Source organism: Sarcophilus harrisii, chromosome 1 (genome assembly GCF_902635505.1).
Source record: "Sarcophilus harrisii chromosome 1, mSarHar1.11, whole genome shotgun sequence".
Taxonomy (NCBI): domain Eukaryota; kingdom Metazoa; phylum Chordata; class Mammalia; order Dasyuromorphia; family Dasyuridae; genus Sarcophilus; species Sarcophilus harrisii.
Genome location: NC_045426.1, coordinates 147,985,025 through 147,998,334, shown reverse-complemented (window position 1 = coordinate 147,998,334; position 13,310 = coordinate 147,985,025). Strand labels below are relative to the sequence as shown.

Below are 13,310 nucleotides of genomic sequence, written 5' to 3'. Positions count from 1 at the left end.
ATTAGAATCTCCCCTTTCAAAGATGGAGTCTTCTATCTCCAAGGCTCCTTACTTCTGTATTCTATTCTTTCTCCCTCTTTACCTTACTGAACAATGGGAGTAATAGCAGAAAAGGAACATTGCTGCATTCATCTCCATTCTCTATATCACTCCATACCTTAATTCAAACTAAAAGTGATTTCCTCTGTTTTTCCATCTCCCTTTGTTCATAATTCCCTCATTTCACTTTCACATACTCTCTTATATTATAGTTATATGAGAGCATGTCTTATCTCTACTACTACACTGTAAGCTCTGTGAAGGCAGAGACTTAAATTTATTCTTCATCAGAGATCCCACAGTCCTTTGCATATAATAGGTGCTTAATAAATATTGTTGAATGAATAAACTTGCAAACCTTAAATAAATCACTATGGAAATGTGGATACTTATTACTACTAATAATGTCAACTGTATTAGAGTACATGTGGGCTGGGGAAAGGGACTTCTTAGGGAAAAATGTTCCATTTCTATGTGGTTGTTGCCGCTTCATATTTTGGCTTCATTCTATCTTTTGGTTCACTCTTTTTCATGGACTCTCTGGTCCAGCCAAAGGGATCTTCCTCCCACATAAATTTCCATCTTCTATCTCTGTGTGTTTGCAAGGCTGTTTTCCATTCCTGGAAGGAACTGGCTACTCATACCTACTTCTTAGAATCTTTACTTTTCTTCCTGGCTCAGTTCAAGCACCTAAATGACACATTTCCTAATTTCCCCTAACATCTATGCTAATGTCTTCTCTTCCTTACCTCTCTCCACCCCAATTCTTGGTATCTGTATGTTTTTATAGTCACAAAAATATGCATGTTGTTTTTCCTCAATATAAATAAGCTCCTTGAAGGCAGAGGCTGTTTGATTTTTGTCTTTGAATCTCCTGCAGCTAGCATAGTACTTAGTACATAACAGGCTTTGATAAGTATCTGCTGGTAATGAATGATGATGTACGATATAAAATTAACAATCCTGGTCTCCTACCTCACAGCTAGGAGCTTAGTACTTTCTACTACTCCATTCCTATCAAAGATAAAAACACCCATGGGGAATAGTATAGCACTGTAGAAAGGGAATTGGTTCTGAAGTCAGAAGAGCCAGATTTGAATCCTACCTCTGACTTTTGCTACTTGCCACTTTGGGTAAGTCCCTTTACCTTAATAGGGCTCAGTTTTCATATCTGTAAAATGAAGAAGTTGAACTAACTAGATTGGAATCTGTTACCTTTAGCTCTAAGGTAAAGAATTAGAATTTAACTAATGATAGAAGTCCTACTCTAAGTCACAAGAACACATTTTCTTAGCCAAATCATATTTAGGGAAATGGATTTTTCTTGAAGCTAAGATCTTCATACAAGTGAATGAGAGCTAGGAAAAAATAATGGGTCAAGTGTGAAATGACCTGTTTTAACATGGCAAGCAATTCTTAGTATCCTTGCCAAGAATGATTTCACCAGCTGCTATTTCTATTCTTCACCTTGCCCCTCAGGGTTGGCACAAGACACAGTCATACTGTGTCCGCACTTCTCCTTAAAGTGCCACTTTGATGAAGAGGCAGTGGTCAAATCAACTATAGATTGATCTCTGACTTTAGGAAAATTTTATTGAGAGCATACAATTGATTAATTAATGAGAGCATATTGAGAGCCCCTCAAATTTGTAAAATGGAGTAAAAGACATTACCTAATCTAAAATGACATTACAGATGGCATCATGTTTAGAGAGGGTTCCTAATTCAATTCAATTCCACAGACATCTTGTACTAAGGACTTATTATGGGCAAGTTACAATGTTAGGCAGTGGAATTTTCAAAAAATACAGTTTCTTAATTTAAAAAACATAAATTCTGGAAAGATAAATATGAATCTAAACAGATAGACATAACACATTCTAGTATATAAAGATAAAGGAGACATCCAGAAAAAAAATGTTCCAGGAAAAATTGAGAATACTAACACTTTCATCAGCATCAGGGAATGAGTCATAGAGAAATGAGCACCTGAGTTGAACCTTGATGGAAGATAAGGATTCTGAAAAGTAAAGAAAATAGTTGGGGGTAGGGGGAATAGGTTAGTGAGAGTAGATTGAAAGCAAGAAAGAGTACAGGGAAAATAGAATACATAAGAGAGAATAGTATGAAATAAGGCTTGAAAGATAGGAGCCAGATTTTAGAGGGTCAAAAAAGTCAAAATAAAAGATTTCAATTTTATCCAAGAGACAAGTTAATGCTTTTCAAGGCTTTTGAGCAGAGGAGTAACACAGATAGACAGAGTATTATTTTTCAATGCAGGAAAATGTCAACACTACCAAAAATGTCACGAAGATATGAACAAAGAGGAAAACCATTCACCTGGTATCTTGTGAAGGGTTCTGAGAAATATTTTCTACCATCCTCTGCATATCTTTCTTGACCAAAAGTATCCTCTTAATAGGACTGTTTGCTGAGATCTATAATTATATGATTAGATAGCAATTCCTTTTGGTTAAAATGACCATATGGCTTATCTATTTTATTCGTTTGACATACTTTCCATAATTAGTTATCCAGTCCCTATATATCCATCATCAGAGATCCTAATCTTATACTTACAGTTTTCTCATCTGTTAAATGAGGGTAGGGCCTTTCATCATAAAATTTCTGAATATATTTATATCTTTAAAATATTTTTCTGAAAAAGCACCTTTGTTACTCTGATCTATTTAACAATTGATATAAAGGTACATCTTTTCCTAATGAATTATTTCATCATTAGGAGGAAATTAATAAAATATTGCTAAGAAAATGGAACAGCTTGGTTTATCAGAGTATAATGAGATGACATCTATATGAATTGCTGTGTAATTTCTATCAATTCCAAAAATGCTATCAAATGAATGAAGCATCATAATCATTAAACATTATGCAGCTAACACAGCTAAATAATCTTACCAGAGCTGATTAAGTCAGTAAAGCAAAGAACCATGGAATCATCAAATGAGTACCAAGATCAAGGTACAACCTTTTCCTTATCTTTTTCATGTCTTTACTAGATTCCTCCTTTGCAATGTTTAAATAAGACTTGTTCAAATCAGTTAACTTTTTCAGGCTTTTATTTCTGACAATGGAAAATAGATGTTGAGTTTACATAAATAAAAAGTATCCTCAGTTCAATTATAATCTATTGGAGGAGGACAACAACAACAACAAAAAAAAACTCTACAAGGTAAATAATCTATATAATGTAAATAATTACTGGGGAGAGCAGTAGCAAAATAAATAAAGGTAATCAAGAAAGATTTGTATGTGAGGTGGTACTTGAACTCAGCCTTGATAAGATCAGAGGGTCAGACATGTAAGGAACAGAACCTTCTAGGTATAGGAGTGGGGTAAAAGCAGGAAGATAATGGATGGATGGTCATGAATGGAGAAAAGTAAACAATCCACTAATGGAACATAGGGTATTTGAGCAAGAATAATAGGCAATTATAGCCTAGAAAGTCAGATTAGAGCCAAATGATGAAAGGCTGAAATATTTCACCAAATAGTGAAAGGTGAATGTGTCAACTAGAAAATTCTGTATTTTATCCTATAGTTTAAATAGAGAACCATTGAAGCTTCTAGAGCAAGTAGCAATATGCTTATACCTATATTTTAGGAATGTCAATGATATTCCTAATGTGGATGGTAGATGGAGGAGGCAAAGATGCTTGGGATGGGTGAGATCAGTTAGGGGGTTTTTATAATAGTCCAGGAAAGAGCCAATGATAGCTTTGTGAGCAGAGAAAAGGGGAAAGTGAAAGTAGAATCAGCAAACCCTGGCAACTGAACAGATATGAGGGGTAGTGAGGAAGAGTGAAGTGTTAAAATGACTCTAATGATTCTGTGAACACTAATGATTAGAAGGATGACAATATCTTGGATAGAAATAGGGAAGTTGGGAAAGATATATATTTAAGATGAAATGTGATGCTAGTTTGGGATATGTTACTTTTGTGATACTGATGGGTCATTCAAGCAAAGACATCCATTAGGATTAAATCTAAGATAAGAGATGAAGTCTGAATATGTAAATTTGAATAATTTTCATAGAGATGATAGTTGAACCAAGAGAATGATGACCAAGAGAACAGAGAAAGAAGGGAACCCACAGCAGAGTGTATATCAATATATATATATATAGAATGGAGTATGGATAATGACCCTCCCAAAGAGATTAATAAAGAACAGAAGTATTCTGGAAATCCATGAAAACTATCCTTAATCTCCTTTACTTGATCTCCATCCATGGGACTTCCATCAACTGAAGATGTCCTATAGGATTCTGGATCCTCTTCTCTTCTTCCTTTGCATTACTTCACTTGGTGAACTCATTAGCTCCCATGGATTTAATTATCCTTCCTATACTGACAATTCTCAAATATACCTATTAATTCCTAACTTCTCCACTGACCATTAGTCTTATATCTCCAGACACATTAGATTGGATTTCAATAAATGTTTTAAACTCAATATGTCAATAATAAAACATTATCTTTTTCTTTAAACCCTTTTCCTTTCCAAACTTGATGACAATGATGATTGTCGGTCTCACCATTAAAACTCTTGATGACCAGATATCACCATAAATTTCTGCATTACTTACCCATATCTGAAGCTTGATTCTCTTTTCATTTTTGAAGACGGTTTTTACTTTGAAGTCAATGCCAACAGTGCTGACGAATGCAGATGTGAATGAATCATCTGCATAACGAAAGAGGAAGGAAGTTTTCCCCACACTGCTGTTCCCAATGATGAGCAGTTTGAACATGTAATCAAAGTTCTGGTCCGAGGTGTCCTTCTGTCCATACCTAGAGTCCTGGGCTGAGGCCATCTGTGATTTAAAACAAAAGAGGTTGTGAATGGTCTCTTACAGGACAAGAAACACAATAGCAAACTCCTAATTGATTTCCTCAGCAACAGAGACTTGACTACTCAGAAGGCAGACCAAGAGGGACCCTATATTTCAAAGATGCTGGTCTCCATGGTGATAATCCCTTGGTGTATAAGAAAACAGCAAAACTTCAAGATTTTTTTTTTGCAGCTGTGCTGATTGCTTTTGTTACCAATTCCTGTTTAGTGTATGGAAATTATCAGATCACCAAATTCATGCCTACCCAGATCACATGAAAAGCAGAAATTTTCCATTGCATATTAAGTATGTAGACAAATAATCCAGATAATTTAACCTCCCAAACTTTTTATAATAATATGTGAATTGAATTAATTGGATAACTTGCATTCACTCTTAATTTTGCTTTCATAACCAAAAGCATATTTGTATAATTAACACAATTACATTAAAACAGAGTCATCAAAGTAGAACTAGAAGAAATCTTTGAAGTCAATGGATCCAAGTCTCCCTACTTACAAGTGAGGAAACTGAGGGCTAGACAAGTAACTTGCCCAAAACCACTTATGGAGCATGTGAGAGAAAATAAGATTTGAAGCCAGGTCATCTCATTTCATATAAATGTTCTAAACTGAAATCTTAAAATAGCATAATTGTGTACTAGACAGATCTGTCAGTACATGGCAAGAGTGGGATTAGGATTCTTATGTGCCAGATCTTATCAAAAAGGAATAACTCTTTTCTAGTGATTCGAAATGCACTTGCTAAGAAGTTATATAACAAAATATAGAGGTATTTATCCTGAAGATAAAAGCTTCTTAAAGAAACTAATAAAAAAAAATGCCTCCAGTCCTACTTTTGTTGTTGTTGTTTGTTCCTTTCAGTCATGTCCATTTCATCATGACCTCATTTGGTGTTTTCTTGATAAACTGGAGTGGTTTGCCATTTCCTTCTTCAACTCATTTTACAGGTGAGGAAACTGAGACATACAGGGTGAAATAAATGACTAGTTCAGGATCACAGAGTATCTGGGGCTCGATTTAAAATCAGGAAGACTTATCTTTCTGACTTCAGGTTTAGCACCTTATTTACTATACCATCTAGCTGTCTCAGCTCTACATAGCTGTCAAATCTAACCAAGTTAACTGCTTTCATGTAGAAAATATTTTTCCAATATAATTTTTTCAAATCCATTTGTATTCTACTTCATAGATTGGTCATTTGCAAGTTTCTAAAAGTGGCTCTGTAACTGGGAGAAATAAGGCATGATTAAATTGGGTAAAGTTGCTATACTATCCTATAGTAGTGGCCATACTGTCAATCTCATTACATATTTTATCAGGTTCGGGTTCCATATAGACTATTTTGATACTTTTGAAGAAAGGATCATCTTTGAGACCATCCCTTTCCAGGCATTGCCTCAACTCCTGCCTCAGTGCCAAAAAGCTCTACATTTTTTTTTGCTGAAGCAATTGGGGTTAAGAAATTTGCCCCTCTACATTTTTAAGAAGGGCTCTACATTTTTAAGAAGTTAGAAGAATCCCATTCTGTCTACAATGGCATGGCTTTCAGCTAAGACAATGCACTAAAATTAATACATTGAAAATCTTGCAAACTGTCAAGATGTGGGTATATGAAGAATATTGAAAGCAGTTTCATCTTCAATTATTAAAAACATACAAACATATATGTAGAGGACAATGTTCTCCACACAGTAGCTATAAATATATATTGTCTGTGGCTACATGTTTGTGTCTGAATCAATTCAAAATAGGTGCTCTTTCCAAAGAAGAAGCACTGACAATTTAATAAAAGCAGTTGAAGAGTTGTGAACATTGGCTAATGCTACTTATTCCTCAGTATCTTTTCCATTGTTTTTGTTGTTTATTACTTTAATGAATATTTATGAAAATCCTGCATTATATGATCAGAGCATCATGCTAGATATCAGAAATATAACCTTTCTGTCATGGAGTTCACTTAGTAGGAAACACAACAAAAACAAAAGTATGTAAGAAATTTATTGGAAATTTATTTTTAACCTGTAAATGAAAGGCTATTAAATAAAATAAATAAATAAATAAAAAGGAAATTTATTTTTAAAAGGGCTTTCTATAGGAATAACAAGGGGTTAACAGTGACTAAAAATAGGCAGGGGTAAGAAATGTCTTCTTGGATGGTAACATTTAAGGTTTAGATAGAAATTCAATAAACAAAAATGGAAAAGACGGTCATTCCAGGCATACGGTATAAGAAAAAGCAGGCAATGAGGAAAGTGCAAGGTATATTCAGAGGAAAACACATAATCCAGTTTGATTGGAATATAGAGTGAATGGAAGGAAATAATAGGAGATGAATCCAGGCAGGTATAATTGTTAAAGGCCTCAACTTATATAAAAAGAAATTGGAATATTATTCAGTAGCCATTAATGAGACATTGAAGTTTTTTTTGTTAATTCTCATACTCACAACAAAACTAACACATACCAGTACTATAGACACCCAAGAGGTTGAAACCATTTGAACAATCATACCTGCAGTTATTCTTGTCTTAATCACTCTCCCCTCCCTTCGCATTCTTTATATAATAGATGAAATCTTCAATCCATACCTTACAGTCAAAGTTATGGGGGAAAGTAGCATAATAGTGGTTCTGACCACATCAATGCATAAAGACTAATTCCTTACTCTATGCTCTGTAATATACTCTACTTTGATCATGTGATGAATTTGTGATCTAACTTTGGACAATTCGTGTCCAGGTTCTTCTATAAATTTTTCAATGGAGCATCACACAAGATTCTGTTGTTAAATTTTTCAAAGAATCATAAATCATAAATAAATCTCTTCTCCTTTGCACCTCTTAGAATACCTATTTCCTTTAAGACTTATCTCGAATGTCCATGAAGACTTTCTTGGTCCCACCCTCAACTTCTAGAATTTCCTGTCACACCTACCATTTTTCAATTGTCTTGCATCTATTTTGTATCTTTTACAAATATACCTATACATGTATACATTTTTCTCTCCAAAGAGATTAGAAGCTCCTTAAGGGCAGAGATTGTTTTATTTTTGTTTTTGTATCCCCAGCAACTAGCACAGGCTCAAATAGAAATGGGGCTACTGTATAAAAGGATGTCTGTGCCATAAAGTGACAAAAAAAAATCATGTATGAACATTATCTGTGTTTTATTGTGTTTTTGTTAAATACTTTTCAATTATATTTTAATCTGGTTTAAAGTGCAGGGTCCCTCTCCCCACCACCTAGTATGCCTTCCATCCTTGATGTCCCTGCTATAAAATTTAACAGGCTATTAATACTCATTGAATGACTGACGACATATGTATGCATTGAAGATACCTTGTCATACTTTATTCCTAAACCTGGTTTGCATAACACTGGAATGCAATTCTTCAGTAGATACATATATGCTTATTATTTTTCCTTTCAAAGGATCCTTACTTTAGGAATATATAGTCAATATTTGGGGTAGCCAATGGAGGCAACTCAACCAAAACTACAGCTTTATTTGAAAACAAGAACAAATTTAGATCAATGGAATAAATGCTAGTTTACAAGTAACCTAAAGACATTGAAGAATAAGGCAGCTCAAATTTCTCAGGGATATAAAATGAAGAAATTTGACAGCATTGCATTTCAAAGGAGCTTGTAAGCAATATCTCTGTAATTTGACTGACAACTCTATAGTTCAAAAAAAAGTCCAAAGCTTGTTATTCCTTCATATAAACATAAAGTCTTCAAAACAACCTGTAAAAACAAATACGTTTTCAAATTAAATTTGAAAATAAAGGCAGATATTTCTCATAATCATTACTGAAACAGCAAAAATAGCTTTATTGCTGTGGCAGTAAGTACAATGGAAAGCTAATTAAAATTAGGAAAAGGACAAAATTTTGGGAAAGAGGAAAGATCACACAATCATATTTCAGTGATAAAAGTGATATTAAAGCTCTCATTTAATGAAGAGTATGACATGACTAAAATGACTGAACAATCACAAAAAATAAAAACAAAACTAACCCCCTGATTTTATAGATAAGGAAACTGAAGTGTATAAAATGTCAGTGGTAGAACTGATTTTTGAATCCAGGTTATTCCAGAGCACCTTTTACTCTAACTTTCTAAACCTGGAGTAAGACTGAGTCCAGTGTCTAAATATCATCTCTGATGTAATTTATTCGCTGTGTGACATTAGAGCTTTCTAAAGCTGGTTTGGTCTCTTCTATTAATATAATCTAAGACTGATTTTCTTTGATTAGTAGCTGCCTCACACCAATGGTTCATATTGAATTTATAGTCAATTATAAATTCCAATTTTTGATACAATTGCTATCAAGTCCAGTCTCTTTTATCTTCTTTTCAAGTAATTTTTTTCAATCCAAGTGTCCTTACATTTAGTTATATTCATTTCATCTTGTTGGATTCAGTCCATTTCCCCCACCTGTTCACCATTTTGAATGTTGATTTTTGTCATTTCATCTCTTTCAGCTTTGTGTCCTACACAGATTTGAAAAGCAGCTCTCTTTTGAAAATCTTGCTAAAAATTTTGAATGGTGTAAAGACAATTTACATAGTAGGTATTGAATTTACAAAATGTATTGTTCAAAAGAATGGTTTAAATAAATCTGTATCTGATTGATTAACTTGTCATAATGACTTATTAAAGAAACCAGAATGTTTCGGAGCACATGTTCACTTTTGAGATCATGAAAGAGTCATGAAGGATGTTACTATTAGAGAGAGAATAGTTGTTAACCTCAATCACTGGTATCATTCATTATGACCATATTTAGTTTCTCACATTCTCAATTATTCAAATATCCTAGAAAACCAAAGCCTACTTATTTTTGTACCCAAAATCTTACATGAGTAAACATTTTTCTCTTACCATAGAAATGGGCAAATAAAATTGTCTTCAAACTTTTACCTTGATACCTAGAAGCATTAAACTGGATTACAAGGTGAATCTGGAATCAGAAGAATCCATAAAGAAGTTAATAGACATTTATGTTCTTGCTCCTAATAATGGCAGCCTGATAGGCTGATAAATTACAAAGAGAACAACAACAATAAAAAAATACTTTGCATTTATTCCTCAGAATCAGAAAAATGATGAAGAGGATAGGAAAACAATTATTGAGAGGGCAAGGAATATACACAATAATTTTAAGATATTAGCTGTCAAGTTAGTTAATAAGCAGACCCAAAGAAAACTCATTCAGACCTCCCAGGTAGAAGTGATATTTTTAACACAAATGAAAATACTAGTGCCTGGCATTTTCAAACAGCTGCCAAATGGTGTCACATTGACTGCAGGCTGTGTTTCCCTCTTGTGAATAAACCTTTTATAAAAAAAATTTTGTATGGGGCAGCATTTTTGCTATTTTGCTGTTTGTCCTTCTCAGTCTCTGGCTAGAGATTCAGATCGAAGTATGCTACCGTGTTTTTGGCTAGGAACTGGCTCTCCAAATCCCTAGTAGATGACCATTCATGTGCCACTTCTAGTATCCCCCCCACCTTCTTCAATGGAGAATTTAATTCCCTCTTGGAGGTAAAGCAGGAAGTTGGAGTCAGAGACTATTCTGCTCTCCTAAGAGAGAGAGGATACTGGGATAGAATTATATCTATCTGTTCCCTTACACATTTGTAGCCTAGGAGATGTAGTTTTCAGATTGAAGCTAACTTCTTGATTGCTATTTCTTTTATATATATATATATATATATACTTTCCCCAGATGGCAGGTAGACCAATACATGTTAAATATGTTAAAGTATATGTTAAATACAATATATTTATACATGTCCATACAGTTATTTTGCTGCACAAGAAAAGTCAGACTTAGAAATAAGGTAAACTTAACCTGAGAAGGAAATCAAAAATGCAAACGGACAAAAATAGAGGGATTGAAAATGCTATGTTGTGGTTCACACTCCTTTCCCAGAGTTCTTTTGTTGGGTGTAGCTGGTTCTCTTCATTATTGAACAAATGGAACTGATTTGGTTCATCCCATTGTTGAAGAGAGCCACGTCCATCAGAATTGATCATCATATAGTATTGTTGTTGAAATGTATAATGATCGGTCATCCTGCCATCTAGGGGAGGGGGTGGGGGGGTAAGAGGTGAAAAATTGGAACAAGAGGTTTGGCAATTGTTAATGCTGTAAAGTTACCCATGCATATAACCTGTAAATAAAAGGCTATTAAAAAAAAAGAAATGTATAATGATCTCCTGGTCCTGCTCATTTCACTCAGCATCAGTTCATGTAAGTCTCTCCAGACCTTTCTGAAATCATCCTGCTGGTCATTTCTTACAGAATCAACTGACTGCTATTTCTTAAGATGGAAAGCAGGCATTAACCTCTATATACAAGACTTGACTTCCCACTAAATACCAGTTACACAATGAACACACAAAGCAGTATCAAAGAAATCCATTTATTCAATTTAGTAAAAACAGAAATCAGAGATGACATATCTGTTTATTTATACACACACATACATATACAAATAAGCAAGTTTATATATGTATGCTTATATATGAAAATACATACAGACAATATAAACTGAAGGAACTCTCCCAATAAGAGTGATATATCTCAACTCAACTGAGAGAAAGAATTTATCTCAGATCTCAACAAAGTCTCTGCACAGCAAGCTAGAAATGGGGACATGATTCAAATTTTACATGCTAACCTCTTTCCAGAATCTTTCTCTCTTCAGCCACCTGAAGGAGAGTTGACATTATCCATCTTATTTTTCAAAGCTGGTAGCCAGAAGTGTCCTATGATACTATGGATTTCTCCTGCTCTCCCCTGCTATTCATGCAAGAATAAAACATTGATCTACATCAATAAAAAGAGAGTTACATACCAATGGACCCTGGATCTTGGGTTACAAAATTTTACCACCTGAATATGATGGAATGTGGGTCAGTGATTTGATGCGAGCCTTAGAAGATCAAAGTTCTAATCACTTATGTATTCATTCATTTAACATATATTCAGTGGGGAAAAGAACCCACATATGTAAAAATGTTTGTAGCAACCTTTTTTTGTAGTGACAAGGAACTGGAAATTGGGATTGAGGAATGGCTGAATAAGTTATGTTAAATTAATGTAATGGAACATTATAGTTCTATAAGAAATGATGAGCAGGCTGATTTCAGAAAAACCTAAAAAAATTTACATGAACTGATACTGAGTGAAGTGAGTAGAACCAGAAGAACATTGAACATAGTAACCACAAGATTATATGATGATCAGCTGTGATGGATTTGGCTCTTTTCAAAGATGAGATGATCCAAGACAATTCCAACAGACTTGTGATGGAATATGCCATCCACATCTAGAGAGAGGACAGGGAATGTGGATCAAGGCATAGTATTTGCACCTTGTTGTTGTTATTTGTTTGCTTGCTTGGTTTTTTTTTTTTCTTTCTCGTTTTTTTCCCTTTGGATCTGATTTTTTCTTGTGCAACATAATGAATATGGAAATATGTTTAGAAAAATTGCACATATTTAACCTTTATTAGATTGCTTTCTGTCTTGGGAAGGGGGGAAGGAAAATTTTGTAACACAAGGTTTTGCAAAGGTGAATATTAAAAATGATCTTTGCATGTATTTGAAAAAATAAAACTATTAAAAAACACGACTCTGTGCTAGGGACTTTGTCATTACTGGAGATATAAAGGCAAATTCAAACTAGTACCTGACCTCAAAGTACTTATATTCTATCAGGGGAGCTTTTTCATAACAACAGTAAATAGCAACATACAATTATTCAGAGCTGATTCCATACCAAACACAATGTTTGATACTGAGGATTCAAAGACAAGAAAGAGATATACCATTATGTTTGAAAAGAACACTCATTTCCTTTAAAATTCAGCTCAAGTCCTTTTTTGCTCACTTTCCCTCAAAAATGCTAGGATCTCATTCTTGCTTATTGACTGTTTGGTTGATGGGATCTAGAGGTCATCCAATTCAACTCCTTCATTTTATAAATGAAGAAACTGATTCCCACAGAAGTAAAATAATTTGCCTGAGCACACCCAAAAGATCAGTGGTAGAGCTCAGATCTCCCGACTCTCAGCCCAGTGTTTTTTCCTACTCATCATTGTCACTGACTTGGAATTTTAGCAAAACCACAAAAATCCCTTTTTTCCCTTTTCTATTATCTTTCAAAGTATAATCACTACCTCACAGGATTATTGTAAGAATAAATGTGATTATGTGTGGAAAAATATGGAAAAACTTCTCAGAAACAAGGAACTATATATAGACTTAAGACAAGATATTAGTCACATCAATTCTCTTCCTGCATCTCCCCCTATTATCTCCTCCCCCAGGGAAGGAACAGGAATCTTCTCTACCTTCCCTGTTCTTTTCTGGGT

At 34.2% G+C, this 13,310-nt stretch overlaps 1 protein-coding gene across 2 annotated transcripts in view; it reads right to left on the bottom strand.

Annotated features, from left to right (window-relative positions):
* Positions 1–13,310, bottom strand: part of RAB3C (RAB3C, member RAS oncogene family) — a 320,415-nt gene that overhangs the window by 292,541 nt on the left and 14,564 nt on the right. For both annotated transcript variants that reach the window (XM_031965327.1, XM_012541040.2), the window contains exon 2: positions 4,652–4,879. In XM_031965327.1, coding sequence (XP_031821187.1) covers positions 4,652–4,879 — 228 coding nt within the window. The remainder of the gene's footprint in view (positions 1–4,651; positions 4,880–13,310) is intronic.